This window comes from Leuciscus leuciscus (genome assembly GCF_965113295.1).
Source record: "Leuciscus leuciscus genome assembly, chromosome: 13".
Classification (NCBI taxonomy): Eukaryota; Metazoa; Chordata; class Actinopteri; order Cypriniformes; family Leuciscidae; genus Leuciscus; species Leuciscus leuciscus.
Window position 1 is genome coordinate 109,100 of NC_138737.1, and position 13,401 is coordinate 122,500.

A 13,401-nucleotide genomic window follows, 5' to 3' on the forward strand; every position below is an offset into this window, starting at 1 on the left:
TAACCCCAGCGCAGATCAGCCTGAACGTTAACCCCAGCGCAGATCAGCCTGAACGTTAACCCCAGCGCAGATCAGCCTGAACGTTAACCCCACCGCAGATCAGCCTGAACGTTAACCCCACCGCAGATCAGCCTGAACGTTAACCCCACCGCAGATCAGCCTGAACGTTAACCCCACCGCAGATCAGCCTGAACGTTACCCCAATGCAGATCAGCCTGAACATTACCCCAATGCAGATCAGCCTGAACATTACCCCAATGCAGATCAGCCTGAACGTTAACCCCAGCGCAGATCAGCCTGAACGTTAACCCCAGCGCAGATCAGCCTGAACGTTGACCCCAACGCAGATCAGCCTGAACGTTGACCCCACCGCAGATCAGCCTGAACGTTGACCCCACCGCAGATCAGCCTGAACGTTGACCCCACCGCAGATCAGCCTGAACGTTAACCCCAACGCAGATCAGCCTGAACGTTAACCCCAGCGCAGATCAGCCTGAACGTTGACCCCACCGCAGATCAGCCTGAACGTTGACCCCAGCGCAGATCAGCCTGAACGTTAACCCCAACGCAGATCAGCCTGAACGTTGACCCCAACGCAGATCAGCCTGAACGTTAACCCCAGCGCAGATCAGCCTGAACGTTAACCCCAGCGCAGATCAGCCTGAACGTTAACCCCAGCGCAGATCAGCCTGAACGTTAACCCCACCGCAGATCAGCCTGAACGTTAACCCCACCGCAGATCAGCCTGAACGTTAACCCCACCGCAGATCAGCCTGAACGTTAACCCCACCGCAGATCAGCCTGAACGTTACCCCAATGCAGATCAGCCTGAACATTACCCCAATGCAGATCAGCCTGAACATTACCCCAATGCAGATCAGCCTGAACGTTAACCCCACCGCAGATCACCGCAGATCAGCCTGAACGTTAACCCCACCGCAGATCAGCCTGAACGTTAACCCCACCGCAGATCAGCCTGAACGTTACCCCAATGCAGATCAGATCATCACACACTGCAGCTTTAAAGTCTGACGAAGCCTCTCTCTCCTGTTTGTCCAGGTCAGTGTCGTGGGATTTTGCCACTTCACAAGCAGGAAAATCATTTTAGGGTGAAAGAAATCACTTCTCCAGCAAGCATTTGAAACAGAACATCTGAAGTGATATGCAAACAAACACTAAATAAAGAGATCACACTGTACGATGCAGCAGAGACACACGTGCAGCACAGATGATGAAGCCACGCATGCGGACGATGATGATGATGATGAGCGAGAACGAGGCCAACATCTGAACGAGCGCCGGGTTCAGATCAGGGATGGAGTGTGTATGATGAAGTAAAGCGTGTACTTATGCCGTGAGTGTGCTGTGCCGCTCGGCATGCTGGGAACTGATGGGGAAAAACATAAATGCTCAGACCAGAAACAGGCCCGTCAGCACAAGGTCATTCTGGTCCCTACAGAACCACATCAGCCTGTCAGTGAGAACATGGCTAATGATGGCGAGACCAGTGTGTTAAAGTGTGTTAATCGTTAGTGGTGAGGGAAGCGTTTGACACGGAAGGGTAGAGCGGGTTCTGAAACGCTTTTAGATTTAGATTAATAACTACGTCTCCTCAAGCTCACTGGTCACAGGACGTTTATTACCTGACGAGAACTTATTTAATAATTCAACCTAGTTCTATAGTTCTATAGTTCACTGCTGTTTATTTGGTTGCTGTTGTCTAAAAGAAAAATGTCTCAATATTCTCTCTCTCTGCGTGAGACAAACGGTGGAAACAGAAGCTGTGGATTCCTGAGTCGCTCCAGGGCAACGTCTGCTGTTCTTTAAACACACGGTTCTCTTCGGTTCTCACGGTCACTGAGAGATCAGTGCGTCTGTCATACGCTCACGGGTGTGTGTTACGCAGCTGCCGCTTCTCTGATCGAGAAGAGAAATGAGCACACAGTTCTAGAGACACACTACAGCTAATGAGATTACGTGACCCACATCTACCTCTCCCTCCAAACGCCCTCCTCAGTGAGGCTGCAGCGACAGAGAGAAGACGACAACACTGACAGTGATTAAACGGCAACAGAAGTGGAGTGAAACCTGATTCACAACCAAAGACTGTACGAACATGAAAACAGCATCACATTTCTTGGGGGAAAAAACTGCAATGAAAGCCAACAGTATAAAAGAAGTGATGAAGAAAGACACTAAAACTAATCATTCCTGCAGTAAAACTGACCCAAAACATAAAAGAGTTCATGTAATTTAATCTGCTTTGGATCTCACACCTGATTCTAAGAGGATAACAACAAATAAACAATTTTGGTCTAAAGTTAACAAAACATATCAGTTTTAATATTCTAATGACAAGTGCTTATAAGATACATGAATCTTCTATTTAGATTAAAATAAATTAAATCACATTACTTCCATCCATTTCAAATGCAAAGTAGATTTTTTATCAAACGGCCTGTATTGTGGATGGAAGGAGCCTCAAACCAACTAATGCGAGTGAGGTTTCTGAGTGTTGATCCGGAGTCGAGTCGGATTACCTGATCGCACCAGCCGGTCCAGTCTCTCCGTGCTCGGGGACGGGACTCTGGAGCGAGGGCTGCCCGGGTTCGAGCTCTCGGACCCGGCGTCGGTGCTGAAGGAGTCCTCGTGGTTCGGCAGGAGCACGTCTTTCACACACCGGTGACACACACTGTGCTGACAGGGCAAGATGAGCGGCTGAGTGAACAACTCCTTACAGATCGGACAGATCAGCTCCCTCTCGATGCTCTTCATCGGCACCTGTCGACACACACACACACACACACACACACACAGTGATAATACCGTGAAAACATCCGGAGTTCGGCATCACAGCTGAGTTTCGCTGTAGTTCGAGAAGCGCGAGATGATTCAGAGGAGTCAGATGATGGATTGATTCGGATGATTCTGCGGCTCACGCGCGCTTGGGGAAGTAACGAACTTCCACTTGTTCACTTTCGCATTTCTATTCCAAGCCTAAAAGTACGACTGTCTAGTAGTTGTGGGGAAAAAAACTGTGACGAGGATGAAGGTCTACAAAGTACAAGGCCTTTATTTTCCTCATTTCCAAAATACATTTAAAACAATAGGTTCAACTTTCTCTCAGCAAACAATAGCAGCTTCATTGTCGAGGATGAAGAAGTGAGGCGGACTCACGGACTCACCAGGATCGAGCTTCGCCGGGACATCGCGAGCAGAAGAAAGACAAACTCCGCGTTCCTGTTTCAACTTCGCAAATGAGAGATTCGCACAATTAGAGGATGAATCGAACAACGTGACGCGCGTTAATGCGCGAGCGGCGCGACACCGTGGACAACGAGCCGAAATGTGGGCGGAGTCACTGCCCGTCACTATAGCAACCATGCAGCGAAACCATTTAGTATTTAAATAAGGGGCGGGGTCCGCCATAGAACGGCACATCATTTATACATTGTACAAATCATCATTCATATCCAAGTCGACAACAATTTCTTCGAGCTCTTAAGTGCACAATATTATAAATTATATATTTTGTCTTTTTTTTATAATATAAATGATCTAAAACAACGAAGTGACGTCATTTGCACGGGATATTGATGCGGATGAATGAGCGAATATTATTTGTCCATGACAGAGAAAGACAAGCATCAACATAATACAGTGATTAATCGCATTACTGCAGGCTCGAGTGTTTTATCATCTCACCTCGCCTCTCTCGATGCGCTCCACTATACTCGCGAACTCGGACATCTCCGAGTCCGACATCCTGATGACCGATGACCCAGCCCGAGATAATGATATGATTGATGAGTTCTCTCTATATCCTCCTCATGTGTTCTCCTCTATATCCTCCTCACAGCAGAGCCTGTCGCGAGCCACAGACGCCTCACTCACTCCACCGAGGATGACGAGCACTCGAGACTCCGCCCACTCGCCCGGTCTGTGGGCGTGGCCTCGCGGGACTGACAGCTCTTTGTTTGTGTAGATCTGCCATCTAATAAAACTTTGATCATGTCACAGATAATCAGACACCAGATCAACAGCTCGGACTCTAGGAACAGTCGTAGGACAGAATCAGTGTTTATTACAATACATACTGTATTACAGTCTAAGACCATGGGCTGTGACACGTGTGTATTCACATGATTTACCTCATTGAACATGTCATATATGCTGTGGCTCATTTATTGTTCTAACTATAGCAGATTTAGTGTATTGTGTGGCAGATCTGTGTAGATCTCAGCACAAGCAACAGTTTGAAACTGAGTAAATCAGAAATTGCACAACTCTTTCATATTTTGCTTTCATATAGTACTTGTTCTTCAGATGTTTATTAAGCCCTCAGTCACATGACATTCAGTTATTCATTTTTTTTGGACTTTACATCCAACCTTGGACCCATAATTCTACACAATCATCCTCTGCATACACAGGTGTGTTTATATTTATAACCCAAAGTCAAAATGCCTGATGTAAGTGATGAAGCAACGCTGGAATACTGAACTCTCCTATTCCACGAGATCCAGGCGTTAAACACATAAGATGAAAGGAAGAGTTTTATTCAGGGATATTCTTCTGGACGACGCGTTATAGGGCCGACATCTACAGTCAGAGTATATCTCCGAGACTAATGCATAAACAAATAATGTGAATATTAAACATTAAGACTTCTGTGCAAGTCTTCAGTCTTACATTTTATAATTCAAGTCAAAGGGAAACAGTAGACAAACAATAAGGAAGTGTGTGTGTTAGAGAGAGTGTGTAGGTGTATCTGTGAGTGTGTGTGTGTGTGAGAGAGTGAGAGTGTGAGAGCGTGAGATAGTGTGTGTGTATCTGTGTGTGTTATAGAGAGTGTGTGTGTGTGTATCTGTGTGTGTTAGAGAGAGTGTGTAGGTGTATCTGTGAGTGTGTGCACACAGTACATGCACTTTTTTATTTTACTTTATTATAAAGATAATAGATATAGAATAGAAGATAAAGTGTAAAATCTTTCAAAAGTAGGGAAAACATTGGGTTTTGTTCTGATGAATCAAGGCTGTTAGTTGATGCTGGTGTTCTGAGAGGAGAAAGCCAGAACCGTCAGAACCGTCTCACCAGAACCGTCAGAAACGCTTATTCTCAGACATAAAAGCTGTTCGTTTATTGACACTCGTAACTTTACATCATCATAAAATATGAGCTGTTTCACTTCTACACTTGATATTACAGCATAGAAAAAATAATTTCATTTTTTTATCCTTGAAACACATTCAAGTGTCAAAATGCCATATGTATAGCACACACACACACGCACGCACACACACACAGTAGAGATATCTGAGGCACATTCATGAGAGGACACTGAAGGAACATGATTTCACATGAAGAGTAACAGAAACAACAGGCTGACGTTGCTTGTGAACATATGAAGTGTAAAACAGAGATATAGAGTGTGTATGACTCCAGGAACACACACACCAGACGCGCTCGTATCGGTGTTCACCGGAGCTCTTCCACGATTCATAAGGCAGAAACAGCACAAATAATAATAAACAGCTTGAAGAGGAAGATGATCTGGCCGGCGCAGGGATCTGGTGGCCTACGACTACAGAGCGAGTTTTACCTTTAATAATTGATTACGCTGATCTGCTGATTTATTCATCAGTCACGTGGGGATACTGCTGAGGTCAGAGGTCACGAGCGGGTCTGGTTCTGCCTCCAGGACCCGTGCAGCTGCTGCAGAGTCTCGAACGCCCTCACGCTGATGTTCAGAGCCGGATGAACCTTACGCAGGTCCGCTTCCCCGAGCAGAGACAGGCCACAGATGCCGAAGTACGTGTGCAGGGGGTCTGAGACACAGGAGACAGAAGCGGTCACTCAGCAGACGCTACTGCACCTTTAAGAGCTCATGAATAATTCACGCTGACCCCGTGATGTCATTGGTCTCTCTGTCTGGCACTGCAGAGCGTACGCAGCAGAGAAACAAGCCGACATCTGTAGAACACTGCCTTTAAATAGATCTGTATATTTCTGTGTTCGTGCGTGCGTGTTCAGGCGTGTTTTTTCACGCGTGTGCGTGTGTTCATGCGCGTGTTCATGCGTGTGGGTTCAGTGTGTTCATGCGCGTGTGTTCAGTCACTGTCTGTTCAGTCAGTGTCTGTTCATGCATGTGTCCAGTGTCTGTTCATGCGTGTCTGTTCAGTCAGTGTCTGTTCATGCGTGTCCAGTGTCTGTTCATGCGCGTTCATGCGTGTGTCCAGTGTGTGTTCATGCGTGTGTCCAGTGTGTGTTCATGCGTGTCCAGTGTGTGTTCATGCGCGTCTGTCCATGCGTGTGTCCATTGTGTTCATGCGTGTGTGTTCATGCGTGTGTCCAGTGTGTTCATGCGTGTCTGTTCAGTCAGTGTCTGTTCATGCGCGTGTTCATGCGTGTGTCCAGTGTGTTCATGCGTGTGTCCAGTGTCTGTTCAGTCAGTGTGTTCATGCGTGTCTGTTCATGTGTGTGTCCAGTGTGTGTTCATGCGTGTGTCCAGTGTGTGTTCATGCGTGTGTGTGTTCATGCGTGTGTTCATGCGTGTGTGTTCATGCGTGTGTGTTCATGCGTGTGTCCAGTGTGTGTTCATGCGTGTGTCCAGTGTGTTCATGCGTGTGTCCAGTGTCTGTTCAGTCAGTGTGTTCATGCGTGTCTGTTCATGTGTGTGTCCAGTGTGTGTTCATGCGTGTGTCCAGTGTGTGTTCATGCGTGTGTCCAGTGTGTGTTCATGCGTGTGTCCAGTGTGTGTTCATGCGTGTCCAGTGTGTGTTCATCCGTGTCCAGTGTGTGTTCATGCGTGTGTGTTCATGCGTGTGTGTCCAGTGTGTGTTCATGCGTGTGTGTTCATGCGTGTGTGTTCATGCGTGTGTGTTCATGCGTGTGTGTTCAGCACGGTGTTGTTCTGCAGTTTGACGACAATAAAGCACATTTTACAGGTCACTGATTATTGGAGCAACAATGAAGCTCATCTCCAGTAACTGGAGTCTCATCTGTCACATGTTCACAGCTCCTGTATTGAGTTACACTGGTTTCGACTGACAAAAGCTCCTCGCGGCACTGAGCGCGACTGTAACCTCACCTGGGTGACTGTCAGGCCATTTAGCGAAGCCGCCCACCAGACGGTCCTGTGTCGACAGAATGTAGTTCCGGTTCTTCTCGAAGTTGGTGAGCTGGAAAATGTCTAAAAGCTGCGGGACACAAGAGGAGCATGTTAGACTCAGAGCACACACACCAACACACACTGAGACAGGCCTCACTAATGTTAGTGTGCTACGAGGGGTTAGCTAAGCAGTTGCTAGGGTGTTTCAAAGTTCACTGAACTTACGAAGAGCAGCTCATTCTCCTCAACACATGATCTGAGGAACCGCTCAAACACACACTCGCACTAAACCCGACAGACACTGAAACGTATCCATTGTATCTTGAGTTTCTTCCGGGAACGAACACGTCACAATATTCCTCATTATAATAATTCATACGCAGAATAAAGGGGCGGGGCCTGGTTTAGTGAGTTAGTAGTGTGTTATGGTAAGGGGCGGGACATTTCCCAAACACCCTCGAAGTGCTCGACCAATCACAACACACTGCTCCAGCCGACCAATCAGAGCACAGTGTGCTTTACAGAAGGAGGGGCTTCATAGAGACAGGAAGTAAACACAGAGCGTTACCAGAGAATGTCTAATAGGAAGAGAATTGGCACTCTCTGCTTACTTCCGGTTTCTGGACTGGCTGCAGTAACACGTCTCTGTCCATGCGGGGGCGCTCGCAGGCGAGTGCAGAATGAATGGAGGTCTATGGCGCTATACCCATCAAAATCCACTTTTCTCAGGATATAATTTTTTGTCTAGTAATTTGAATGTTGTATTCGAAAGGAGATGCAAAGAAATTACACATTGCTGGGTATTCGATTTTTTAGAGTCACTTATTTGCTTTAAAAAGTCTTTTAAAGTGTCAATGACGTCATACACATTGTACGACCAGAGATACTGCTTTACGGCAATCCTTCAGTCGCGTTGGTGCTTTCGCGCTCTGCACTTTCTTTTCTCTCGAGGCATCGACAACACAGCTGACACAGGTAAATACACGTGCTAGATGAGTTTTTGTTTTGTTTGTTTCTGGTCCTGCTTCGGATGCCACGATGCCATCAAGCGGTATCTCTGGTCGTAATCAGTCCTTCACTGACCAATCAGCGTTCATTAGCAGAATGCTAGCGTGTTATGGGCAACAACTCAACCTGTAAGAAATCGAAAGGACATAAGTACTCGTTCATTCAATTTTCGACCTATAACCCATGTTGAACTGGCAAAACCTACAATAAAATTTGAGATTTCTTAACGGCAATCGGGTGAAAGAGACACATTTAGCCGTCTAGCCCCATAGACTCCCATTCAGTCTGCACTTGCCCGCGATCACCTCCAGTGGAATTCTAATGGAACTGCAACCAAGATCGATACAATGGGGCTAATAGGAAGTGCCAAGGCTCTCCGTAGACGGTCTCTGGCGTTACTGACAGACTGGGAAGAGAGGAGCCGCAACAATGGAGAATATGAGGAGAATAATCAACATTCAAGCAGGAAAACCTGTTCTAGTCGAGCCTGAAACATCATCACGACTGTGAGAAAGGCATATTAGGTCTTCTTTAAAAACATACCCAAAAAGTACAAAATCTTAAATCTACTCGTTTGGTAGTTCTTCTAATTCAGCTGAGTCACACCGTGAGGTATCGATCTTCTATTGGTCACATGTCTTCACAAAACGTAACCTTTGGAACACAGTGAAATGTCTCTTCAGTGCTAGCGGACGGATCACGTCACTAACAACGCTAGCGATGCTCGACACACTGAACGCCAGCAGATTCAGGAGGGTTACTCTAGTTCAGGGAATGATATTACATACAATCACTGCAGGTTATTTAACAAGTATAACAACTACATGATAAGTTTAAAACTAAAGCAGTCGTTGTGATTGGATGAGCCTCATCGCCGCGGTAACGAGGCGTGTTGCAGAAGCACACGCGTGACGGACTGACGCACGCACCTCCAGCGTCGCTCCCACCCAGAAGGAATAGCACGTGTCCACGGGTTTGTTGGGCCGGCCGTGGAAGCCGCTCTGCTGTCGGAGGATACACCAGCGCCGGATCCGGTTCAGCTCGCGCTCGCTGAACACCTCCTGCAGCTTTCCCATCATGCAAAGGGACGCCACGGCACAGAAGGTGGACCCACCTGAGGAGAGACACGGATTCAGTCAGTTCTTATCAGAGACGGTGTGGTGAAGTGATGAGTCCCAGCTTAGGACCCCAGTAATATGCCTGATCTAAAGCTGTTCTCGCGACTCTTAAAGCTACACTGTGTGATTTTTTTAGTTGATTATTAGCAAAAAACACTTAGTTCTTCCAAAAATATATGTGCTCATTAATGTATATTTACTTCTTTCAAGTAATAAAGTATTCTCGTAAGTTTATAATCTGCCATTGAAAGTACAGGGTGGGCCATTTATATGGATACACCGCAACAACATGGGAATGGCTGGTGACACCAAAGTCCCGTTTGTGGCACACCAGTACATGTGAGGGGGCAAACTCCTCAAGATGGGTGGTGACCATGACATATACTAATGTGCCACAAACAGGACCTCAATATCACCAACCACTCCCATGCCACCACGGTGTATCCATATAAATGGCCCACCCTGTACATACGGGTGAGGGGTTCGAATGCCGGTCGCCATGTTGCCCCTCCATCTTGAAACTACATTAGCCAAAGAGGGACAAATCTGTAAATTCAAGCTTCGCCTTTCGCGCTTTACACTCAGTGACACAGAGACGAATGCGAGGGGGAGATTACTCGCGACTGCCGGCAGATTTGAAAGATTGCTGATGGAGGATCACGCCTATTCTCGAGGACATGTAGCAGAGTCGCCAAGGAAGCGAAAGAGAGAATTAAAACGTCAACGCGACAGGCAAATCAGCAAGACCAAAGTCAATACTGGAGTAACTTTTCCTTGATGGAAAGAGCTCATGAGGAGCAAAGATTTTAAAACGGACGCTGAAGTTGCCTGCTTTCTTCTTGACAGGTAATTCAGCCTATTTGTGTAAATTCGAAGTTTTATAGTTGCTTGTCTAACCATAGCATGGTTGTGCATAACGCCAGAATGACCTCTAGTATAACTTGCGTTACTTTTCCTCACGTCAATGGTGAAAAAGTATTAACCCTTTTAACATAAATCTGTGCTGCGACGGATCACAGGTGATAGTTGTAAAGGCGCAATTGGACGAAGTCGAACTGGAAGCCATGTTAATCTTGGAATAATACGGCCACCGTAGGAGTTAAAACGCCCTCGAAATTGAAGGGAACAGAAACTAATATTCACTGGGTAGTCATATACAATTTCACTGCTAGATGGGGGAAAACATCACACAGTGTAGCTTTAATGTAATCAATCAAATTTTAGTTCAAGTAATAATCTTTTATTTTTATCCTGATAATTTATATAGTTTAAGTGAAAGAAATTGCATGTAGCTGTATGCTCTGCTACTATCTCAGCTAACTAAAAGACACTAAGAACAAGAAATGTTCAATTTCACAATCTATTGCTTCGATTATATACAAGTATATGAAACAAAGACATTAATGGTCGATTTAACGTAGTTCAAACGACTTTTATAATAAAGTTATATCTGATTTGTAACCAGGCACTAAAGCGATAACACATAAAACGTGCTTTGAACCAGTCGGATTGCTCGGGTCCTAAGCCGGGACTCTGCACTGAATCACTGAATCAACTCCGACTCACTCACTGAACTGATGCCCGGCTCCAAATGTTCTGTGAACTAAAAGTTTATGCAACTTACATTCAGTATATATATTTTAAATGCCATATGAGCATAAAGGCTATATTCATGGCAAAAATTCTAAAATGCTCTAAAAACCACTTTAAAAAACATCTATTACTGAGAAACGTCTGAATAAAAGCAAGACGGTCCAGTAAAGCGTGTTTAACAGTCTGATCCTTCAGTCAATATTAGACCTGATTAAACAGTCTGATCTCATTTATATCAGGACAGACTTTACAACATTAGTTATGAACACATTCATCCCACTTCATTTGCCTTGTGAAAGTCATTTTCAGTTCTAACAAACTGCAAACACTGGACATAAACACACTTTCCACATCTGCAAGAATCACATCAGTAAAATATTTCACACTCCAAACAGTGAATGTTGATGTTGAAACTCAGAAAACTCTTTAGACGCGCTCGAATGAAAGCACTTCCTGCACTGAGTTCCTGGGAAGGTGTTCACAGAACGATCAGGCGTTTATCAGCAGTGTTCAGGGTGTGTAAAACAGTGTAAACGCACCATGTGACTCCAGTCCGGCTCCTTGACCAATCCCACTGTCATACGACTGCAGGAGGAAGAACACGAACAGCGGGTCAGTGAAACTAGTTCATCAAGAGATCAACATCAGTTCAGCCAAATATGATTATTTACTCCATCTCCTGCATGACCTTCTTACTTCTGTAAAAACACAAAAGACGATTTTTTTCTGTCCATACAGTGAGTCAATGTTCACATTCTTCAAAATATCTTCTTTAGTGTCTCGCAGAAAGAAAACGATGAGAGAATGATGATTTCTGTGTGTACTGAAACACATCACATGTTTATGATGACCTGCACTCACTGCCTGTCCTGAACTAGCCGGAGTCAAAAAGCAGATTTACTCCTTTTATAGCAGGAAGACACTGGATTACATCATGCTCCCCTCGGCTCTACCTTTGAGCCCGACTGACCCTGTCCGCTGAAGATCAGGGAGTGAAGGCAAGTGTGTTTTTGCTCCAGGATAGCGGTGAGGATTGAGTTACGGGAGGAGGGGATTGTGGGACTCACTGTGCCGAGGATGGAGTTACGGAAGGAGGAGGGGATTGTGGGAATCACTGTGCCGAGGATTGAGTTACAGGAGGAGGGGATTGTGGGATTCACTGTGCCGAGGATTGAGTGACAGGATTGAGGAGGGGATTGTGAGACTCACTGTGCCGAGGATGGAGTTACGGGAGGAGAGGGGATTGTGGGACTCACTGTGCCGAGGATGGAGTTACGGAAGGAGGAGGGGATTGTGGGAGTCACTGTGCAGAGGATGGAGTTACTGGAGGAGGAGGGGATTGTGGGAGTCACTGTGCCGAGGATGGAGTTACTGGAGGAGGAGGGGATTGTGGGAGTCACTGTGCCGAGGATGGAGTTACTGGAGGAGGAGGGGATTGTGGGACTCACTGTGCCGAGGATTGAGTTACGGGAGGAGGGGATTGTGGGACTCACTGTGCCGAGGATTGAGTTACGGGAGGAGGAGGGGATTGTGGGACTCACTGTGCCGAGGATTGAGTTACGGGAGGAGGAGGGAATTGTGAGACTCACTGTGCCGAGGATTGAGTTACGGGAGGGGGAGGAGGAGGAGGGGATTGTGAGACTCACTGTGCCGAGTATTAAGTTACGGGAGGAAGGGATTGTGGGACTCACTGTGCCGAGGATTGAGTTACGGGAGGAGGGGATTGTGGGACTCACTGTGCCGAGGATTGAGTTACGGGAGGAGGAGGGGATTGTGGGACTCACTGTGCCGAGGATTGAGTTACGGGAGGAGGAGGGAATTGTGAGACTCACTGTGCCGAGGATTGAGTTACGGGAGGGGGAGGAGGAGGAGGGGATTGTGAGACTCACTGTGCCGAGTATTAAGTTACGGGAGGAAGGGATTGTGGGACTCACTATGCCGAGGATGGAGTTACGGGAGGAGGAGGGGATTGTGGGACTCACTGTGCCGAGGATGGAGTTGCAGGATTGAGGAGGGGATTGTGGGACTCACTGTGCCGAGGATGGAGTTGCAGGATTGAGGAGGGGATTGTGGGACTCACTGTGCCGAGAATGGAGTTACGGGAGGAGGAGGGGACTGTGGTACTCACTGTGCTCCTCCGGATGTAGTCGATGGCTCTCTGGCAGTCCATCCCAGTCCAGTCATCCAACATGTAGCAAATGCAGGCGGCACAGTACACAAACCTCATGTCGTTCTCACTGCCTTCTGGGACGGCGTAGAAGCTGCAGGCAGAAACACACACACATTCAGACCCTGATAACACACATGTGTAAGGAGAAGGAGGAAGGTCAGGTGTGTGTAAGGAGAGTGAGGAAGGTCAGGTGTGTGTAAGGTGTGTATAAGGTGGTGACCTGCCGTCCTACAGCTGCAGAGCTCTCAGGCCCTCCACACACGCCTCTCTCCTGACGCGGCTCAGGTCGTCCCCCAGGTGGGTGTAAGGGTCAGGTGTGTGTCAGCTGTGTGTGAGGGTCAGGTGTGTGTGAGGTGGTGACCTGCCGTCCTCCAGCTGCAGAGCTCTCAGGCCCTCCAGAC

At 46.9% G+C, this 13,401-nt stretch overlaps 2 protein-coding genes and 1 long non-coding RNA gene across 4 annotated transcripts in view; 1 reads left to right on the forward strand and 2 right to left on the reverse strand.

Annotated features, from left to right (window-relative positions):
• trim36 (tripartite motif containing 36) overlaps positions 1 to 5,008 on the reverse strand; it is a 30,486-nt gene extending 25,478 nt beyond the window's left edge. The window contains exons 1-2 of one of the 2 annotated variants that reach the window (XM_082187546.1): positions 3,706 to 5,008; positions 2,541 to 2,781 (exon numbers count right to left, since the gene is read on the reverse strand). In XM_082187546.1, coding sequence (XP_082043672.1) covers positions 2,541 to 2,781; positions 3,706 to 3,765 — 301 coding nt within the window. In that variant the 5' untranslated portion in view covers positions 3,766 to 5,008. Of the gene's footprint in view, positions 1 to 2,540; positions 2,782 to 3,185; positions 3,654 to 3,705 lie in introns of those variants that run through there. The other variant, XM_082187547.1, reaches the window with a different exon arrangement.
• Positions 5,009 to 5,125: 117 nt separating this feature from the next.
• Positions 5,126 to 13,401, reverse strand: part of pggt1b (protein geranylgeranyltransferase type I, beta subunit) — a 22,101-nt gene continuing 13,825 nt past the window's right edge. Inside the window, 5 exon segments of the mRNA XM_082187553.1 lie at positions 5,126 to 5,828; positions 7,091 to 7,199; positions 9,049 to 9,233; positions 11,370 to 11,415; positions 12,959 to 13,091. Coding sequence (XP_082043679.1) covers positions 5,674 to 5,828; positions 7,091 to 7,199; positions 9,049 to 9,233; positions 11,370 to 11,415; positions 12,959 to 13,091 — 628 coding nt within the window. The 3' untranslated portion in view covers positions 5,126 to 5,673.
• The window catches only part of LOC309512130, a 2,023-nt gene continuing 1,719 nt past the window's right edge, over positions 13,098 to 13,401 (forward strand). Inside the window, exon 1 of the long non-coding RNA XR_014210909.1 lies at positions 13,098 to 13,344. This is a non-coding gene — a long non-coding RNA (uncharacterized lncRNA). The remainder of the gene's footprint in view (positions 13,345 to 13,401) is intronic.